The 22,626-nt window shown below is 46.3% G+C and overlaps 1 protein-coding gene across 3 annotated transcripts in view; it reads right to left on the bottom strand.

Annotated features, from left to right (window-relative positions):
- Positions 1-22,626, bottom strand: part of LOC128704829 (cell adhesion molecule Dscam2) — an 84,051-nt gene that overhangs the window by 34,492 nt on the left and 26,933 nt on the right. For all 3 annotated transcript variants that reach the window (XM_070104353.1, XM_070104354.1, XM_070104355.1), the window contains exons 2-8: positions 12,806-13,163; positions 7,929-8,001; positions 6,473-6,617; positions 5,303-5,454; positions 3,984-4,122; positions 2,799-2,929; positions 571-749 (exon numbers count right to left, since the gene is read on the bottom strand). In XM_070104353.1, the coding sequence (XP_069960454.1) occupies positions 571-749; positions 2,799-2,929; positions 3,984-4,122; positions 5,303-5,454; positions 6,473-6,617; positions 7,929-8,001; positions 12,806-13,163 (1,177 nt within the window). The remainder of the gene's footprint in view (positions 1-570; positions 750-2,798; positions 2,930-3,983; positions 4,123-5,302; positions 5,455-6,472; positions 6,618-7,928; positions 8,002-12,805; positions 13,164-22,626) is intronic.

Below are 22,626 nucleotides of genomic sequence, written 5' to 3'. Positions count from 1 at the left end.
TACTTCTACTGTTATTGCTGCTTCTACTACTACTACTACTACTACTACTACTACTACTACTACTATTTCAGTTCCTCCAGTCTGGTATTCTGACCTTCTCTATCTTCTCACTCAGTTGTAACTTGACAATGGTTCAAAGGGAGAAAGAACGAAGGCTTCACAAGTGAAGGTCAGAATTATTCTGGGACGTTTCACCCACCGGGAACTTCGCCAATAGTCCCTGGTGGGCGAAACATCGTTTCAGTCAAATGTACTAACCATAGATACCTGTCTAGTCCAACAGATATTCACTGTATTCGCCATATTCAACCCAGCAGATAATCACTGTACTCACCATAGATACGTATCTAGTCCAGCAAATATTCACTGTACTCACCATAGATACCTATCTAGTCCAACAGATATTCACTATATTCACCATATTCAACCCAGCAGATATTCACTGTACTCACCATAGATACCTATCTAGTCCAACAAATATTCACTGTATTCACCATAGATACCTATCTAGTCCAACAAACATTCACTATATTCACCATATTCAACCCAGCAGATATTCACTGTACTCACCATTGAAAAGTCACTAGTCTGTTTACTCTCGACGTCAGGGTCGTGTTGCAGATGTCTGTTGTCTTTCAACCAGTTGATGGTGATCGGTAGGTCTCCTGCAGTGACTGTACACGACAGCTGCATCCTGCGACCTTCCTCTAAGTTACTCCGGAAGTTAAACGTGTCGATTTCCGGTGGTTCTGCGGAAGGAAAGTGTGTGTGTTGACACTGGTAGAAAATACTATTTCTCCAAGATTGATGGACTGTATCATTACTACATCTGCTGCCTCTGTATTCGACTGAAGACGGCTGCTCTGTAGGCGAAAGGTTGTACAGGTGTCTTAAAGAGCATGTGTGTTATAGAGAGAGAGAGACAGAGAAGGGAGAGAGAGAGAGAGAGATTAGAATGTAGATTCCTTTGAGTTCTAAGCATCCCAGTAACAAATCTTTTGAGACTATGACACATGTCGGTATTGTATACCATTCTTGCACAACAAATCTTTTAATCCTTATACCTCGTTGAACCTCGTTCCACGTTCCATCTTTATTCTTAGTGTTCAGTGTTCACAGGTTGATAAACAAGACACATGTGTAACACATGTTTTAAGTTGGTTGAATGGTTTATTGTATTATAAGTTGGTTGACTGGTTTATAAGGTTTAAAGTTGGTTGACTGGTTTATAAGGTTTTAAGTTGGCTGACTGGTTTATAAGGTTTTAAGTTGGCTGACTGGTTTATAAGGTTTTAAGTTGGCTGACTGGTTTATTGTATTTTAAATTGGTTGACTGGTTTATTGTGGTTTAAATTGGTTGACTGGTTATTGTTTTAAATTGATTGACTGGTTATTGTGTTTTAAGTCTATCGACTACTTGGTGTCAGTAGATAGTTCTGGTGTGGACTTGCAAGGCCTCTACTGTCTATCGTTCCCATCTACCAGTCAAGAACCTCTTATGTCTATCGTTCCCATCTACCAGTTAAGAACCTCTACTGTCTATCGTTCCCATCTACCAGTCAAGAACCTCTTCTGTCTATCGTTCCCATCTACCAGTCAAGAACCTCTGCTGTCTATCGTTCCCATCTTCCAGTCAAGAACCTCTACTGTCTATCGTTCCCATCTACCAGTCAAGAACCTCTTCTGTCTATCGTTCCCATCTACCAGTCAAGAACCTCTTCTGTCTATCGTTCCCATCTACCAGTCAAGAACCTCTTCTGTCTATCGTTCCCATCTACCAGTCAAGAACCTCTTCTGTCTATCGTTCCCATCTACCAGCCAAGAACCTCTACTGTCTATCGTTCCCATCTACCAGCCAAGAACCTCTACTGTCTATCGTTCCCATCTACCAGTCAAGAACCTCTTATGTCTATCGTTCCCATCTACCAGTCAAGAACCTCTACTGTCTATCATTCCCATCTACCAGTCAAGAACCTCTACTGTCTATCGTTCCCATCTACCAGTCAAGAACCTCTTCTGTCTATCGTTCCCATCTACCAGTCAAGAACCTCTACTGTCTATCGTTCCCATCTACCAGTCAAGAACCTCTACTGTCTATCATTCCCATCTACCAGTCAAGAACCTCTACTGTCTATCGTTCCCATCTACCAGTCAAGCACTGGTAGATGGGAGCTTCAGTGAGTCTCCTGGAAGACAAAGAGTTAGTAAGTTACTGAATGAAGACTTAGACACGTGTGCAACATCTGGGTATCAGTAGACGTTTCGCCCGTCCAGAAGTTTTATCAACACAGATTATAGGACATAATGAGAAGACTGTGAAACTGTATACAAAATATGAGGTAATCCGTCCCTGAGCCTTGGAATTGAAGACCGACCAAGTATATAAGCGACAGTCTGTGCAGCAAATTCTTCAATATTGCTCGATTGGTAGCGCACTCAACTCACACACTGGGGTCCGGGGGTCGATCCCTGGTACGGGTGGTAACATTAGGACGGTTTCCGTAAGACACCTGCTGTCACTGTTCACCTAGCAGTAAAATAGGTACCTGGGTGTTAGTTAAATGGGGTGGGTCGAAACCTCAGATATAATTGACATAATTTGCAAGGAATGACCTGCATAACAAGGGGCTTTCTATATAGTAGTATGTCACTGATGTCAGCTATGGTCTGTATACCTTGTACATGTAGAAATGATGATATAGACTGATCCCACAACTGACTAACTGAGGTAGCTGGCTTCCTCGGTCTAGCAAGAATGTGTGAGGCTGGAGGCAGGGAAAGAAGTGGGAGGAACTTACTGAGAACGTGAAGGAAGGTATGAGAGGCAGCTGTCTGACCCTGCCTGCCGGAGACGAGGCAAGAGTAGCGCCCAGCATCCTCGTGTGTGGCTGATCTTACTACCAGAGTCCCGTTAAGCAGCACCTCGTGTCTGAAATATTTAAATTGCAGATGCAACACAATAGCTATAGATGCAATACACAAACGACAGATGTAATTTAGTAACGACAGGTGTAATACACAAAATACAGATGCAATACACTGACTACAGATCAAATACACCAACTATAGATGAAATACACTATTTGCCTCTTCTACACCTGGTTGAAGACACCTGCTACACTCTCTCTCTCTCTCTCTCTCTCTCTCTCTCTCGAGAGAGAGAGAGAGAGAGAGAGAGAGAGAGAGCCACCTGAGAGAAGTTAAAGACCGAGTCAAATAAATGGGAACCTGAAAACAGAGGAGAATTCACACACACACACACACACACACACACACACACACACACACACACACACACACACACACACACACACACACGTGAAGAAACTAGAGAAAGTGCAAAGGTTTGCAACAAGACTAGTCCCAGAGCTAAGAGGTATGTCCTACGAGGAGAGGTTAAGGGAAATCAACCTGACGACACTGGAGGACAGGAGAGATAGGGGGGACATGATAACGACATACAAAATACTGAGAGGAATTGACAAGGTGGACAAAGACAGGATGTTCCAGAGATTGGACACAGTAACAAGGGGACACAGTTGGAAGCTGAAGACACAGATGAATCACAGGGATGTTAGGAAGTATTTCTTCAGCCACAGAGTAGTCAGTAAGTGGAATAGTTTGGGAAGCGATGTAGTGGAGGCAGGATCCATACATAGATTTAAGCAGAGGTATGATAAAGCTCACGGCTCAGGGAGAGTGACCTAGTAGCGATCAGTGAAGAGGCGGGGCCAGGAGCTCGGACTCGACCCCCGCAACCTCAACTAGGTGAGTACAACTAGGTGAGTACACACACACACACACACACACACACACCACTCCAAACACAACATAAGAAAAGGCACAACAAAGCTCATTGAACAGGCAGAGAGTGGACCTAGAAGCAAAAAGTGAAGAGGAGGGGCCAGGAGTTGTGACTCGACCCCTGCAACCACAATCGAACTTACACCACTTCACACACAACCCACACTAATCAGACTTACTTGAGAGAGTTGGGGAAGACATGTCCCTCTCTCCTCCAGGTCACAGTGGGGGTGGGGAAGCCTCCGGCTGGACACCACAACCACACGTCTTCTCCAGCAACAGCCGTGACGTTGGGCATCTCTCTGACAAAGGGAGGACCTGTACGAAATATACATGTCACTTTAATAGTTTTCTATACTGTACTCTCTCTCTCTCTCTCTCTCTCTCTCTCTCTCTCTCTCTCTCTCTTTCTTTTACACAGGGTTTGACAAGGTTAGGTTAAGGATCCCTAGCTTTATTAACAAGCTATTCACAGGTTAAGAATTTCTCCCTCCCTCTCTCTCTCTCTCTCTCACTCTCTCTCTCTCACTCTCTTACACAGGGTTTGACAAAGTTAGGTTAAGGATCCCTAGCTTTATTGACAAGCTATTTACAGGTTAAGAATTTCTCCCTCCCTCTCTCTCTCTCTCTCTCTCTCTCTCTCTCTCTCTCTCTCTCTCTCTCTCTCTCCGGTATCGTTAGCAAGTTCCATTAACGTTAAGAAGCAATCAGTACGACTGCTATTAAAGTGGAGACCCATCAACGTCAACTATTAACGCTGAAACGAATCGGAGACTGTGATTGGAATAAGAATTAATCAGAGGAACGATTAGACATCGCCTTCCTAATCCTTCGTTACCAGAAATTACACTGTCTCCTTCTTCGTTGATAAATAAGACATATATGGAACACTTACAATAAGTTTACATTAGTTTACAATAATTTAATAAACACAATGAAATATATTTTTTTCGTTAGTTTCAGAATGATTTTTGCGAAATTATTGCATACACAAATTTTCGCTTGCTTTATTCGGCAAGAAGAGCATTGTTATTTAAGCCAAAATCACAATTTATACCTTTCGGCAGCACACACACACACACACACACACACACACACACACACACACACACACACACACACACACACACTCATTATATATATATATATATATATATATATATATATATATATATATATATATATATATATATATATATATCAAGTGGTTTTAAATCATTTACTTAACTGTGGCAGACCAGGGTTCGACCCCACGACACATTGTCCCGCATGAAGAGGCAACACAATGTACACGTCACCTTATCCACTCAGCCATCGATCCTACAAAGATCACGCACCCAGCAGAGCTAGGTGTTGTTCGTGATCCGAGTACACTCGTGGCAGTGGTATGCTTAAGGATTAATTTTAGCCTCTTGTTCAAATACCCGCCTCCACAAGCAGTCTGTATAGCAAAATCACGAAACCAGTGGTTTCGAATCCTATATTATATATATATTACCGTAGACGTTAAGCCTGGCGGAGTGCGCAACTGATCCCAAGGTGTTATGCGCGGTGCAGGTATACGATCCTCCGTCTCGTACCGTCACATCGCTGAGGTTCACATGACTAACTACTTCTCCCAGCTCTGTTCTGAAGCTGCCTTCTCGAGTCCTGCTGGGCGAGAGAGAGACGTGAGACGCTACACCTGTTGTGGGTAGTGACACCTGCTCTTGTTAGTGATACGCTTGTTGTGGGTAGTGACACATCTGTTGTGGGTAGTGGCACACCTGTTGTGGGTAGTGGCACACCTGTTGTGGGTAGTGGTACACCTGTTGTGGGTAGTGGTACACCTGTTCTTGTTAGTAATACACCTGTCTTGGGCACTGATGCACCTGCTCTTGTTAGAGATACACCTGTCCTGTCTTGCCTAGTGAGGCAGGTGTCTTAGCTAGCCTAGTAACAACTAGACATTCTATTGAAGTTAAGCTTACTATTAAGGTTAAGCTTACTAGTGAGGTCAAGCTTTCTACTGATATCAATATTACTTATGAGGTTAAGCTTATTGGGCGGTAGTTTGATGACAAGGTCTTATATCCTGTATAAAATGTAGCGAAGAGCTTCAAGGAGTGAATAGCAAGAGGACTTAAGGATAGGATATGTGGTGAGAATCCAGATTTAATGAAGCTAACAGAAATCAAGAAAAAATTGAGTGAGAATCATATACACAGGAGATAGAGAATATGATGAGAGTTGTGTCTGTGTCTGTGAAAATTTTTGATCCGAAAAAGGAGAGGCAAGATGTCTTAGAGAGAGAGAGAGAGAGAGAGAGAGAGAGAGAGAGAGAGAGAGAGAGAGAGAAACAGTGACTGAGTATAACTATACATACAACAAGACCTGTGGGAGAAGACCCACATGTGGAAGATGACCTGGTGACCTATCTGTGGGAGATGACCTGGTGACCTACCTGTGAGAGACGACTTGGTGACCTACCTGTGGAAGATGATCCACCTGTGGAAGATGACCTGGTGACCTCCCTACGGGAGATGAGATGGTGACTTACCTGTGAGACATGACCTGGTGACCTACCTGTGGGAGATGACCTGGTGACCTTCCTGTTGAAGATGACTGGTAACCTACCTGTGGGAGATAACCTGGTGACCTACCTCTAAAAGAAGACCTAATGACCTACCTGTGGGAAGTAAGGAGGGGCTGGTGATCCCTGGTCCAGGTAATGACAGGTACTGGATTACCCACAGCAGAGCACTTGAGCGAGACTGGTGACCCTGGTGACACTGTCTGTTCTATGGGCGTGTATCTCAGCTGTGGGGCCATATCTGTGGGCAGTGAAAATGGTGAGTTAGTTGGGTTCTAGCTGTGGGGTCATGTCTGTGGGCAGTGAGAATTGTGAGCTGGGTACTAGCTGTGAGGTCATGTCTGTGAGAGAGAGAATGGTGAGTTAGTTGGGTTGTAGCTGTGGGACCATGTCTGTGGGCAGTGAGAATGGTAAGTTAGTTGGGTTCTAGTTGGGTGTGACTGTGGTTCTAGCAGGGTGTGACTGTGGTTCTAGCAGGGTGTGGCTGTGGTTCTAGCATGATGTGGCTGTGGCTCTAGCAGGGCGTGGATTTGGTTCTACCAGTGTGTTGCTGTGGTTCTGGCGAGATTGACTGTATTTATCTCCCAGTTATCTGGAAGATAACTGTGGTTATCTCCCAGTTACAGCGTTCAGCCTCCTCCAGTCTACGGCTCTTTGTTCTCAAATTTAACATTTATTAGTTAAGATTATGTTAACACATATTAACCTATAACTTAGTTAACATTAATGGAATAAGAAAGACGGGTGGCGCCTTTCTGGCCTCGCCCACGTATGACGCCACCTGCTACTACTGCCGCTTTATCTTCTATCTATTCCTAAGTGTCGGATATTGTAGATTATTACAGTAGCTATTATAGATAATATCTACAATAGCTATTGTAATAAAGATATTCACTGTAACAGTCAGTAAAGATATATATTTGGTCTACACTCTGGTATTTTTATTGATGCTCCCTCCTTACTGTTTCTAGATTTGTGTTGGGATGTGTATTGTGTTTAGTGCACGTTTCGCTCCATGTGGAAGGATGGAGGGATGCTGGGAGTGGGATAGAGGGATGCTGGGAGTGGGATGGAGGGATGCTGGGAGAGAGATGGAGGGATGTTGGGGGTGAGATGGAGGGATGCTGGGAAGAGTTACAGGGATGCTGGGAGAGATAGAGGGATGCTGGGAGAGAGATGGAGGGATGCTGAGGGTGAAATGATCACTTGGGGATTCTCTCAGAAGGTAAACTTTCCTGGGAGAATCCCGGAGGTGATTTACTCAAATGCCTTTCCCACCTGCTGCACCACCTGCTGCACCACCTGCTGCACCACCTGCTGCAACAATGTAGTGGCTTAGCTTGACAGGTATGGTGGCTTAGCTTGACAGGTGTGGTGGCTTAGCTTGACAGGTGTGGTGGCTTAACTTGACAGGTGTGGTGGTTTACCTTGACAGGTGTGGTGGCTTACCTTGACAGGTGTGGCTTACCTTGACAGGAGTGGTGGCTTACCTTGACAGGTGAAGTGGCTTAGACAGGTGTATTGGCTTACCTGGACAGGTGTAGTGGCTTACCTGGACGGGTGTAGTGAGTCAAGCCAATATCACGTGACGGCCTCCGTAAAGCCACCCTGGCTGTCAAAGCCACCTGTCAAAAGACAGGAATATTCACAAGGTGAGCTGGAATGAGAAAGACAGCTTGAAAAATGAGAAGTGAGACACAGACGATAGTGAGGGCAGATGAGAAACGAAAGAGGAAAGATGGAGAAAGAGGAAGGATGAGAGATGAGAAAGGAAGGACGAGAGATGGGAAAGGAAGGACGAGAGATGAGAAAGGAAGGATGAGAGATGAGAAAAGAAAGAGAGATGAGAAAGGAAGGATGAGAGATGAGAAAGGAAGGATGAGAGATGAGAAAGGAAGGATGAGAGATGAGAAAGGAAGGATGAGAAATGAGAAAAGAAGGATGAGAGATTAGAAAGGAAGGATGAGAGATGAGAAAGGAAGGAGAAGAGATGATGAGAAAGAAAGTAAGAGAGTTGAAAGAGGTACATCTCTTTGGTATGCAAATGTGTCTCACTGCAAAAACTCTCATTATTACCATAAAGAATATCTGACACTTGTTTCTGGCCTTATTACAAGAGTTTCCCCGTATTTTACACCTGTGTGTGGCTCCCTACACCTGTCTGTGGCTCCCTACACCTGTCTGTGGCTCCCTATACCTGTCTGTGGCTCCCTACACGTGTCTGTACTCACCTATTTGTACTCACCTATTTGTGGTTGCAGGGGTCGAGTCACAGCTCCTGGCCCCGCCTCTTCGCTGATTGCTACTAGGTCCTCTCTCTCCCTGCCCCATGAGCTCTATCATACCTCGCCTTAAAACTATGTATGGTTCCCGCCTCCACTACGTCACTTTCTAGGCTATTCCACGGCCTGACTACTCTATGACTGAAGAAATACTTCCTAACATCCCTTTGATTCATCTGAGTCTTCAACTTCCAATTGTGACCTCTTGTGTCTGTGTCCCTTCTCTGGAACATCCCGTCTTTGTCCACCTTGTCTATTCCGCGCAGTATTTTATATGTCGTTATCATGTCTCCCCTGACCCTCCTGTCCTCCAGTGTCGTCAGGCCGATTTCCCTCAACCTTTCTTCGTAGGACAATCCCCGTAGCTCTGGGACTAGTCTTGTTGCAAACCTTTGCACTTTCTCTAATTTCTTGACGTGCTTGACTAGGTGTGGATTCCAAACTGGTGCTGCATACTCCAGTATGGGCCTGACGTAAATGGTATACAGAGTCTTAAACGAATCCTTACTGAGGTATCGGAACGCTATCCGTAGGTTTGCCAGGCGCCCGTATGCTGCAGCAGTTATCTGATTGATGTGCGCCTCAGGAGATATGCTCGGTGTTATGCTCACCCCCAGATCTTTTTCCTTGAGTGAGGTTTGCAGTCTTTGGCCATCTAAACTATATTGTGTCTGCGGTCTTCTTTGCCCTTCCCCAATCTTCATGACTTTGCATTTGGCAGGGTTAAATTCAAGGAGCCAGTTGCTGGACCAGGCTTGTAGCCTGTCCAGGTCTCTTTGTAGTCCTGCCTGATCCTCGTCCGATTTGATTCTTCTCATTAACTTCGCATCATCTGCAAACAAGGACACTTCTGAGTCTATCCCTTCCGTTATGTCGTTCACATATACCAAGAACAGCACAGGTCCTAGGACTGACCCCTGTGGAACCCCGCTTGTCACAGGCGCCCACTCTGACACCTCGTCGCGTACCATGACACGTTGTTGCCTCCCTGTCAGGTATTCTCTGATCCATTGCAGTGCCTTTCCTGTTATGTGTGCCTGATCCTCTAGCTTTTGCAGTAACCTCTTGTGAGGAACTGTGTCGAAGGCCTTCTTGCAGTCCAAAAATATGCAGTCGATCCACCCCTCTCTCTCTTGTCTTACTTCTGTCACCTTGTCATAAAACTCTAGTAGGTTTGTGACACAGGATTTTCCTTCCCTGAAACCGTGCTGGTTGTCAATTATACACTTGTTTCTTTCCAGGTGCCCCACCACTCTCCTCCTGATGATCTTCTCCATGACCTTGCATACTATACACGTTAGTGATACAGGTCTGTAGTTTAGTGCCTCATGTCTGTCTCCCTTTTAAAAATTGGGACTACATTTGCCATTTTCCATACCTCAGGGAGTTGCCCAGTTTAAAATGATGTGTTGAAGATCTTTGTTAATGGCTCACACAATATCTCTGCTCCCTCTTTAAGGACCCATGGAGAGATGTTGTCTGGTCCCTCCGCCTTTGAGGTGTCAAGTTCGCATAGCAGCTTCTTCACCTCCTCCTTGGTTATATGTACCTCATCCAGCACTTGCTGGTGTGCCCCTCTGTTCTGATTTCCTGGAGTCCTACTGCTTTCCATTACACGTGTCTGTGGCTCCCTACACGTGTCTCTGGCTCCCTACACGTGTCTGTGGCTCCCTACACGTGTCTGGGGCTCCCTACACCTGTCTGTGGCTCCCTGCACGTGTCTGTGGCTCCCTACACGTGTCTGTGGCTCCCTACACCTGTCTGTGGCTCCCTACACGTGTCTGTGGCTCTCTACACATGTCTGTATCTCCCTACACCTGTTTCTGGCTCTCTACACCTGTCTGTAGCTCCCTACGCGTGTCTGTGGCTCCCTACATGTGTTTGTGACTCGCTACACCTGTCTGTGGCTCTCTACACGTGTCTGTGGCTCACTACACCTGTATGAAGCTTCCTACACCTGCCTGTGGCTCATTACATCTGTCTGTGGCTCCCTATATCTGTCTGTGGCTCCCTACACGTGTCTGTGACTCCCTACATTTGTCTGTGGCTCCCTTCACGTGTCTGTGGCTCATTACACCTGTCTGTGGCTCCCTACACCTGTCTGTGGCTCCCTGCACCCGTTTCTGGCTCTGTACACCTGTCTATGGCTCCCTATACCTGTCTGTGGCTCTCTACACCTGTTTCTGGCTCTGTACACTTGTCTGTGGCTCTCTACACCTGTTTCTGACTCTGTACACCTGTCTATGGCTTTCTACACCTGTTTCTGGGTCCCTACACCTGTCTGTGACTCCCTACACCTGTTTCTGAATCTGTTCACCTGTCTGTGACTCCCTACACCTGTCTGAGGCTCCCTGCACCTGTCTGTGACTGGCTCTCTACATCTGTTTGTGACTGTCCCTGGCTCTCTACATCTCTTTGACTCTCTACACCTGTCCCTGACTCCCCACACCTGTCCCTGGCTCCCTACTTCTGTTTGTAACTCTCTACACCTGTCCCTGACTCCCTACATCTGTTTGTGACCATCTGTCCCTGGCTCCCTGTACCTGTCTGTGGCTTTCTACACCTGTTTCTGGGTCCCTACACCTGTCTATGACTCTACACCTGTTTCTGAATCTGTACACCTGTTTGTGACTCCCTACACCTGTCTGTGGCTCCCTGCACCTGTCTGTGGCTCCCTGCACCTGTCTGTGGCTCTCTACACCTGTCTGTGGCTCCCTGTATCTGTCTGTGGCACCCTACACCTGTCCGTGACTCCTACACCTGTCTGTGGCTCCCCTACACCTGTCTGTGGCTCCCCTACACCTGCCTGTGGCTTCCTACACCTGTTTCTAGTCTCCTACATCTGTTTGTGGCTACACCTGTCCATGGCTCCCTACATCTGTTTGTGACTCTACACCTGTCACTGGCTCTCTACATCTGTTTGACTCTCTACACCTCTCCCTGACTCCCCACACCTGTCCCTGACTCCCTACATCTGTTTGTGACCATCTGTCCTTGGCTCCCTATACCTGTCCCTGGCTCTCTACGCCTGTTTCTGGCTCTGTACGCTCTGTACACCTGCTTCTGGCTCTGTACACCTGTCTCTGGCTCCCTATACCTGTCTGCGGCTTTCTACACCTGTTTCTGGGTCCCTACACCTGTCTGTGACTCCCTACACCTGTTTCTGAATCTGTACACCTGTCTGTGACTCCCTACACCTGTCTTTGGCTCCTACACCTGCCTGTGGCTCTCTACACCTGTTTCTGGGTCCCTATACCTGTCGCTCCCTATGCTTGTCTGCGGCTCCCTACACCTGTCTGTGGCTCCCTACACCTGTTTCTGGCTCTGTACCCCTGTCTGTGGCTTCCTACACCTGTCTGTGGCTCCCTATATCTGTGGCTCACCTACATTTGTCTGTGGCTCCCCTAAACCTGTCTGTGACTCTCTACACCTGTCTGTGACTTCTTACACCTGTCTGTGGCTCCCTACACCTGTCTGTGGCTCCCTACACCTGTCTGTCGCTCCCCTAAACCTGTTTCTGGCTCACTACACCTGTTTCTGGTCTCCCACATCTGTTTGTGACTAGACCTGTCCCTGGCTCTCTACATCTGTTTGTGACTTTCTGTCCCTGGCTGTCTACATCTGTTTGTAACTGTCTCTGACTCCCCACACCTGTCCCTGGCTCCCTACTTCTGTTTGTGACTCTCTACACCTGTCCCTGGCTCCCTACACCTGTCCCTGACTCTCTACATCTGTTTGTGACCACCTGTTTCTGGTTCCCTACACCTGTCCCTGGCTCCCTACACCTGTCCCTGGCTCCCTACACCTGTCTCTGGCTTCCTACATCTGTTTGTGACTCTCTACACCTGTCCCTGACTCCCTACATCTGCCCCTGGCTCCCTACATCTGTCCCTGGCTCCCTACACCTATCCCTGGCTCCCTACACCTGTCCCTGACTCCCTACACCTGTCCCTGGCTCCCTACACCTGTCTCTGGCTCCCTACACCTGTCCCTGGCTCCCTACACCTGTCTCTGGGTCTCTACGCCTGTTGTGAAAGTGTGGGTGCAGCTGTTGTGAAAGTGACTATATATTTACTGTGAAAATGACGATATGGTTATTGTGAAAGTGTCTTCAGAGCCTGATTGACTGGGACTGAACATGACTTACCTGACTGTTCCTGTTCGCATCTTCATTCACTTGTTGTTGTGACAACTGGTCCGTTCGGTCAACATCTGGCCCCTCACCAGTTGGACTGATAGCTGACCCGCCATCAGCTGACCCTTCACCAACTGGGTCGTCGCCAGCTGACGCGTAACCAGGTGGATCGTCTCCTCCTGGGTAGTTACCAGCTAACCCGTCAACAGCTGGATCGTCGTCAGCTGACCCGTCACCAGGTGGATCGTCTCCTCCTGGGTAGTTACCAGCTGACCCGTCGCCACTTGGATTGTCACCTTCTGGGTAGTTTCCGGCTGACCCTTCACCAGCTGACCCGTCACCAGCTGTAGTGAAAACTCTCACGAACCACCTGCGGAAAATGAGAAAATAGGTTAAAATCTCTGTCTCTCATTCTCTCTCTCTCTCTCTCTCTCTCTCTCTCTCTCTCTCGTACACGGGGTTTTATAAGGTTGGTTAAGGTTGCTAACTTGATTTACAAGTTAAGAGCTATAATTTACATCAGCTCATTTAAAAGCCTTTTTATTGTTATGAGTCATACAAATGTGGAACAGGACGAAGTTGAAGCCATCTGCAAGCCAGCTGTGTCATCTGTGAGCCAGCTGTGGGACAGCAATTTCAATTGGTCAACGAATATGTTCCAGACTCGAGTCATCTTAGATGAAGTGATGTTCTGAAGAAGGGTACAGTCAGATTGTAGTTGCTGCTTGCTGCCCGTCTTGTGGTGTAGAAGCTCACTTTTCGCTGTCCTGGGAGTGGATCCAAGTGTGGTACTTTGACAGTATTGGCCTTGTACAAAACAGTAAGACCACCCATCTTCCTCCTTTGTTGAAGGCTCTGCTAAAATGACAGATTTATCCAGGCTGGCTCCAGAAGAGAGATGAGACGTCTTTCTCTGTTCTGTCAAGAAGTTGCAGATGAGATGGTGGGCAGACAGTCCAAGGAAGTGGAGCAAACTCAAGGTGTGAGTGTACTTGTGCTTCATACAAAATCCTGCAACCTCTATTGTCGAGCAGATGCGAGATACGCAGAAGTGCTGTTAGCTTCCTGGCCGCCTTGTTTGCAAGATTTACAACATAGTTCTTCATGGTCAGTTTGGAGTCGAATTTCACTCCAAGGACATCATCTTCTACCCTGGGCTCCAACACGCTCCCATTCATTCCTACAACTGCCCCAGCATACCATCATGGTACACAAATAACCCGCACATAAAAGAGAGAAGCTTACAACGACGTTTCAGTCCGACTTGGACCATTGACAAAGCCACAATGGTCCAAGCCGGACCAAAACGTCGTCGTAAGCTTCTCTCTTTTATGTGCGGGTTATTTGTGTATCGTTCCAGTCACGGTATTGTGCCTTTTTGTTATTTATACCATCATGGTGCCTAGAGACCATCATTTGTGTTTTCTCAAAAGCAAGTGTTACCTGCATTATTTATACCAGGTTAATGTAGCTGTAAGCCGGTGATTGATGTAACTTTGAGCAGCTGGCATGTCCTCTCTTGGATAAGTAAATGTCAGAGTACAGTCGTCTGCATATGCATGGGATTCTGGGAGAAGATGAAGGAGGTCATTGAAGTAGACATTCCATAACAATGGCCCAAGTACACATCCCTGTGGAACACTTGCCCCATTATTGTGTCTTGTTGACTCTGTCCCGTTGAGAACTACGCTTGGATTCCTACCTTGAAGGTAGTCACTGAGGAGACATAATGTACAGCCTGCAATTCCCAGTGCTTGTAGTTTTGCCAAGAGTTCCTGGGGGCCATACTCAGCCGAAAGCACCAGCAATGTCCAGTGCTACTTGACAGCTGACTTTGGATTCATTGAGTGTTTGGTGCCACTTGGTGGAGAGGTTTAATAACAGATCAGCAGCGCAGTAACCATTCCTGAGGTCATATTGACGGTCACGAGATTGAGTCGTATTCCAAAAACTGTCATTTGCCGTGAGATTATTGTCTCAAGGATCTTGCCAGTGATTGACAGGGGTGACACTGGTCTGTAGTTGCTGATTTCCGTTGTGCTCTACTTTTTGTGAACAGGGACTACATTTGCCTCTTTTCATAGAGAGGGCCATTTACACTGCTAGGCAGTGCTAAAAGATGCGAGTTAGAGGAGCTGCTAGCTGGTCTGCACATCTTCTCAGCAATCTTGGGCTCAACTTGCTTGGGCCCACAGCCTTTTCTTGGCCAAGCGACTTAAGAATAAGATGCACCTTCTCCTGCCTTATTGTCACCACTGACAGCTTTGACACAGTTCTTGTAGCTAGTCAAGGAGGGTCCCTTGCTGGATCAGCCAAGTATTCAGCAAAGAGGTCAGCTGTCTCTTAACTGTTAGCAGAGATGGTCCCATCCTGTCGATTTAGAGGTAGAATAAATTCAGGCAGATAACCTTTTCTGTCCTTGACAAGGGTCCACCAGGTTTTGGAGCCCACCCCACCAGATGCCAGTTTTCTTTTTTTGTCCGCTTCCCATTTACAGATGTCCCACTTTTGGACCTCACCCATTTGCTTACTGGCTTGCCTGTGCAGGTTCTTGTTGTAGGTAGTGAGATGTCTCTTACATCTTCTCCAAGCCTTGTACTTACCTGTAGCAGCCTCTCTACAACGAAAGTCGAAGCAAGGCTGATCTGTAGGCTTCGTCACATACTGCCGGTGAGGGATGTGTTCTTGTTGTAGATTACGGATTTGTCTAGTGAAGCATTCACTTGGTGGTCAGCATCACTTTGGAGAAGAGCATTCCAATCGGAGGCTGCGAGCTCAGAGCAGAGAGTTGGCCAATTTACTCTTTCCCATAGCCAGGTTGTGCGTGTGGACTCCTCACCTCGTTCTGTTGGGATCTTAAGTGTCGTAAAAACAGTCTTGTGGTAAGACGATCCAACATAGCCGAGGGGTTGACAGGTGACTATGCTTTCTGACAGATCACTTACTACTGGGTCAAGGGAGGAGACAGAGATATGAGTAGGGAAATCAACAAAGTTTCTCATGTCAGACACTACAAGGTCATCAAATTCCCTCTGTATGGGATGGCTGGTTTTTCTCTCTCTCTCTGTTCTCATACCATCATTGTGAACCTGTGTGTGTGTGTGTGTGTGTGTGTGTGTGTGTGTGTGTGTGTGTGTGTGAACTCGCCTATTTGTATTCATCTATTTGTGCTTGCAGGGGTCGATTCATAGCTCCTGGCCCCTCCTCTGGTATATACATGTGTGTCTGAGAGAGCCACATTAATTAGCCCGAAGCAGAAAGCCTGAAATACCTTCAGAAATGCAGATGGCATTGACTTTCAACTCTCCGATGTGATTATCCTTAATCCAGTTACATGGATTCCTGGCCCAACCTGATCAGGATAAATCTCCTTAGTAAATCTTTCGAGGATTTCTGGGAACATGAGAGGTCAAGCTGACGCTGACTTTGAGGAGGTCGTGCTGACAGTGACTTGGGAGGTCGTGCTGACAGTGACTATAGGAAGATCAAGCTGACAGTGACTGTAGGGAGTTTAAGCTGACAGCAACTGTAAGTAGATCGAGCTGACAGTGGCTGGAGAGGAAGTGCTGCCAGTCACTCCAAACAACACTTTCCCAGTAATAACAGTTCCGACATTTTCTGTGAGCTTTCAACCGACAGAGATTTCCTGACAGCTGATTTCTCATTCCACGGACTTCCTGACAGCTGATGTCATCTACAATCCGTGCGTCTAGCAAGAGAGACGTCCATTGTCGTCTCTCGCGGCGAGGTAGGCCTATTACCAGGCCCTCATAGGCCACGAATCGAGTCAAAATATATTTTTTCTATCAAAATGAAAATCTCTCGTCTCCTCTTATCTGAAATTCGATTAGAGGCCTCTAGGCCTATCAGAAACACGTGTGCCTATCATCATTGCTGTTTCCCTCTTGACGGGATGGGGGTCGATCCTTCTGTCGTTCTGCATAATTATAAAAATCTATAATATAAACTGAGATGTATATATCTGTGTATATACACCGAAAAGATGTATATCACAGTGTATATACACCGAAAAGATGTGTATCACAGTGTATATACACTGACATGTATATCTCTGTGTATATACACCGAGGAGATGTATATATCAGTGTATATACACTGAGAAGATGTATATCTCTCGGTGTATATACGCTGTAGTTTAATGATCATAGTGTAGTAGATAGGCTTGAAACCCCATTAACCAGCCCACTTAATACCATAGAACTTTGGGAACTTTAAAAAGGAGACTCCTTTAATTGGAAAAGTTGTATTTGAAGAGGGAGTTAAAGTTTTTTGAGAGAGAGAGAGAGAGAGAGAGAGAGAGAGAGAGAGAGAGAAACATCCATTACCAACGTTAGCTTTTGGGGACCTGAGATCTGTCGAGGACACTGTGATGTGTCGACGACACTGTGATGTGTCGACGACACTGTGATGTGTCGAGGACACTGTGATGTGTCGACGACACTGTGATGTGTCGACGACACTGTGATGTGTCGACGACACTGCGATGTGTCGACGACACTGTGATGTGTCGACGACACTGTGATGTGTCGACGACACTGTGATGTGTCGACGACACTGTGATGTGTCGAGGACACTGTGATGTGTCGACGACACTGTGATGTGTCGACGACACTGTGATGTGTCGACGACACTGCGATGTGTCGACGACACTGTGATGTGTCGACGACACTGTGATGTGTCGACGACACAGCGATGTGTCGATGGCACTGTGATGTGTCGACGACACTGCGATGTGTCGACGACACTGTGATGTGTGGACGACACTGTGATGTGTCGACGACACTGCGATGTGTCGACGACACTGTGATGTGTCGACGACACTGCGATGTGTCGACGACACTGTGATGTGTCGACGACACTGTGATGTGTCGACGACACTGTGATGTGTCGACGACACTGTGATGTGTCGACGACACTGTGATGTGTCGACGACACTGTGATGTGTCGACGACACTGTGATGTGTCGACGACACTGTGATGTGTCGACGACACTGTGATGTGTCGACGACACTGTGATGTGTCGACGACACTGTGACGTGTCGACGACACTGTGATGTGTCGATGACACTGATGTGTGGACGACACTGCGAAGTGTCGACGACACTGTGATGTGTCGACGACACTGTGATGTGTCGACGACACTGTGATGTGTCGACGACACTGTGATGTGTCGAGGACACTGTGATGTGTCGACGACACTGTGATGTGTCGACGACACTGTGATGTGTCGACGACACTGCGATGTGTCGACGACACTGTGATGTGTCGACGACACTGTGATGTGTCGACGACACAGCGATGTGTCGATGGCACTGTGATGTGTCGACGACACTGCGATGTGTCGACGACACTGTGATGTGTGGACGACACTGTGATGTGTCGACGACACTGCGATGTGTCGACGACACTGTGATGTGTCGACGACACTGCGATGTGTCGACGACACTGTGATGTGTCGACGACACTGTGATGTGTCGACGACACTGTGATGTGTCGACGACACTGTGATGTGTCGACGACACTGTGATGTGTCGACGACACTGTGATGTGTCGACGACACTGTGATGTGTCGACGACACTGTGATGTGTCGACGACACTGTGATGTGTCGACGACACTGTGATGTGTCGACGACACTGTGATGTGTCGACGACACTGTGATGTGTCGACGACACTGTGATGTGTCGACGACACTGTGATGTGTCGACGACACTGTGATGTGTCGACGACACTGTGATGTGTCGACGACACTGTGATGTGTCGACGACACTGTGATGTGTCGACGACACTGCGATGTGTCGATAACACTGTGATATTTGGACGACACTGCGATGTGTCGACGACACTGCGATGTGTCGACGACACTGTGATGTGTCGAGGACACTGTGATGTGTCGAGGACACTGTGATGTGTCGACGACACTGTGATGTGTCGACGACACTGTGATATGTGGACGACACTGTGATGTGTCGACGACACTGGTACGGTTTTCTCTCTCTCTCTCTGTCTCTCTCTCTGTCTCTCTCTCTGTCTGTCTCTCTCTCTCTCTCTCTCTCTCTCTCTCTAAAGCAGATATGTAACCCACGAAGGATAACTAAAGTTTAACTACAGCATAACACAAAATAACATTGATGATAACTACAGGACTACAAATATAACTACAAAATAACTACAGGATAACCGAAGATTACAGACAACTACTACAGGTTAACTAACGATAACTACAGAATTACTAAAGGATAACTAAAGTTAAACTAATCCAGAAATGTTATCTTGTTATCTCTTGTAAGATAACAAAATCATTTATAGGAACCACGACCTGAAAACAGAAATAAAACCGCCGGAAAAAAACGTAAAAAACAGGAGGATCACCCCAACAGGTGGTCATAAAACCAGCTGTGAAGGCAGCTGGGAGATATAAAACCAAATGTGTTTTTTTAAAACTTTGCGGTGTGTGTGGCTATGGTGAGTGGATGTGTTTTATGTGGTGTGTGTGTGTGTTTGTGTTTGTGTGATTGTGTGTGTGTGTGTGTGTGTGTGTGTGTGTGTGTGTGTGTCTATGGTGAGTGGATGTGTTTCATGTGGTGTGTGTGGATGACGCGTGTGTTTGTGTACTCACCTAATTGTGGTTGCAGGGGTCGAGACTCGGCTCCTGGCCCCGCCTCTTCACTGATCGCTACTAGGTCCTCTCTCACCCTTCTCCATGAGCATTATCATACCTCTTCTTAAAGCTATGTATGGGTCCTGCCTCCACTACATCACTTGCTAGACTATTCCACTTCCTGACAACTCTGTGACTGAAGAAATACTTCCTAACATGAATTGTGACCCCTTGTTTCTGTGTCCCATCTCTGGAACATCCTGTCTCTGTCTTGTCAATTCCTCTCAGTATTTTGTATGTCGTTATCATGTCTCCCCTAACCCTCCTGTCCTCCAGTGTCGTCAGGGTAATTTCCCTTAACCTCTCTTCGTTGGACATTCCCTTTAGCTCTGGAACCAGCCTTGCTGTAAATCTTTGCACTTTCTCTAATTTCTTGACGTGCTTGACCAGGTGGGGGTTCCAAACAGGAGCTGCATACTCCAGTATGGGCCTGACGTACACGGTGTACAGTGTTTTGAACGATTCCTTACTAAGGTATCGGAACGCTATTCTCAGGTTTGACAGGCGCCCATATGCTGCAGCAGTTATCTGGTTAATGTGTGCTTCCGGAGACATGTTCGGTGTTATACTCACCCCAAGATCTTTCTCCTTGAGTGAGGTTTGCAGTCTTTGGCCACCTAGCCTATACTCCGTCTGCGGTCTTCTGTGCCCTTCCCCGATCTTCATGACTTTCGAGAAGCCAGTTGCTGGACCAGGTGTCCAGCAACTCATTCGATTTAATTGTGTGTATGAGAGAGAGACAAAGAGAGACAATAATTAAAAACACACACACACACACACACACACACACACACACACACACACACACACACACACACACACACACACACACACACACACACACACATATATATATATATATATATATATATATATATATATATATATATATATATATATATATATTGGGGCCAATAGCTATGACTCGACAGCTGTAATCACAATTAGGAGAGTACACATACATACACCCACAAACACACACACAAACACCCACACACACACACACACACACACACACACACACATTTAAAAATATATATATATATATATATATATATATATATATATATATATATATATATATATATATATGGGCCAATAGTTATGACTCGACAGCTGCAATCACAATTAGGCGGGTACACATGCACAAATACTCACACCCACACACACCCACAAACACACACACACACAAATACACACAAACGCCCCCCACAAACACCTACAAACACACAAACAAGCCAACATTTTCCTCCACACACCATCCTCATAATACCTCAAACATTCAACATTTCCACAGATCCTAAACAAAAATGGTAAAACATTTTTCTCACATTAACTCTGAAAAAAATTCTCAAAAACAAGATTTTGAAAAAAATATCTACTCAAAATGCGATCTGATTTTTTTTGGTTATTTTAAAAACGATTTGAAAACTCAGTGGACAGGAGAAACCCAAAATTTTGGTTTCAGATATTGTAGAAACCGGATTTTCGGTCACTGATATGATAAAACATCAGTCAATCTGTGAGTCTGTCAGACTTAGGCTTGTCTGTGAGACTGTCAGACTAAGGCTTGTAACGAAGCCTAAGTCTGGTTGTTACAACATCAGTCAGTCTGTGAGTCTGTCAGACTGTCAGAAGTACTTGTAACCAAGCCTAAGTCTGGCTGCTACAACATCAGTCAGTCTGTGAGTCTGTCAGACTGTCAGAAGTACTTGTAACCAAGCCTAAGTCTGGCTGCTACAACATCAGTCAGTCTGTGAGTCTGTCAGACTGTCAGAAGTACTTGTAACCAAGCCTAAGTCTGGCTGCTACAACATCAGTCAGTCTGTGAGTCTGTCAGACTGTCAGAAGTACTTGTAACCAAGCCTAAGTCTGGCTGCTACAACATCAGTCAGTCTGTGAGTCTGTCAGACTGTCAGAGGTACTTGTAACCAAGCCTAAGTCTGGCTGCTATAACATCAGTCAGTCTGCGAGTCTGTCAGACTGTCAGAGGTACTTGTAACCAAGCCTAAGTCTGGCTGCTACAACATCAGTCAGTCTGTGAGTCTGTCAGACTGTCAGAAGTACTTGTAACCAAGCCTAAGTCTGGCTGCTACAACATCAGTCAGTCTGTGAGTCTGTCAGACTGTCAGAAGTACTTGTAACCAAGCCTAAGTCTGGCTGCTACAACATCAGTCAGTCTGTGAGTCTGTCAGACTGTCAGAAGTACTTGTAACCAAGCCTAAGTCTGGCTGCTACAACATCAGTCAGTCTGTGAGTCTGTCAGACTGTCAGAAGTACTTGTAACCAAGCCTAAGTCTGGCTGCTACAACATCAGTCAGTCTGTGAGTCTGTCAGACTGTCAGAAGTACTTGTAACCAAGCCTAAGTCTGGCTGCTACAACATCAGTCAGTCTGTGAGTCTGTCAGACTGTCAGAGGTACTTGTAACCAAGCCTAAGTCTGGCTGCTATAACATCAGTCAGTCTGCGAGTCTGTCAGACTGTCAGAGGTACTTGTAACCAAGCCTAAGTCTGGCTGCTACAACATCAGTCAGTCTGTGAGTCTGTCAGACTGTCAGAAGTACTTGTAACCAAGCCTAAGTCTGGCTGCTACAACATCAGTCAGTCTGTGAGTCTGTCAGACTGTCAGAAGTACTTTTAACCAAGCCTAAGTCTGGCTGCTACAACATCAGTCAGTCTGTGAGTCTGTCAGACTGTCAGAAGTACTTGTAACCAAGACTAAGTCTGGCTGTTACGGCATAAATCTGTTGATATTGCAGGTTGCTCCATTACTTTACTTATCCACGTTCATGTTATCATGAGGGGGGCCAGGAGCTGTGATTTGACCCCTGCAACCACAAATAGGTGAGTACAAGTACACCAAAGTTATATTCTACATTTTCCTTGAAGGACAGTTATGAGCCAGCCAGAGATTCCCGTCAAACAACTTTAAGTGAATTTTGAATTATTTTGGCGGGAACGTCGAGCAGTTTTGGCGGGAACATCGAGCAGTTTTGGCGGGAACATCGAGCAGTTTTGACGGGAACATCTAGTAATTTTGGCTGAAATTCTAACTCGGGTCAATCGAAAAAAAAGCATGGTCAGGCAGTCTGACGATCGGGTGGGTCTGCTTTAAGAGGTGGGTAGTAGTGGGTAGCCAGGTGGGTGGGCAA

The sequence above is a fragment of the Cherax quadricarinatus genome, chromosome 91 (genome assembly GCF_038502225.1).
Source record: "Cherax quadricarinatus isolate ZL_2023a chromosome 91, ASM3850222v1, whole genome shotgun sequence".
NCBI classification, from domain to species: domain Eukaryota; kingdom Metazoa; phylum Arthropoda; class Malacostraca; order Decapoda; family Parastacidae; genus Cherax; species Cherax quadricarinatus.
The sequence above is the reverse complement of the archived record's forward strand: the minus strand, read 5'-3'. Positions and strand labels throughout refer to the sequence as shown.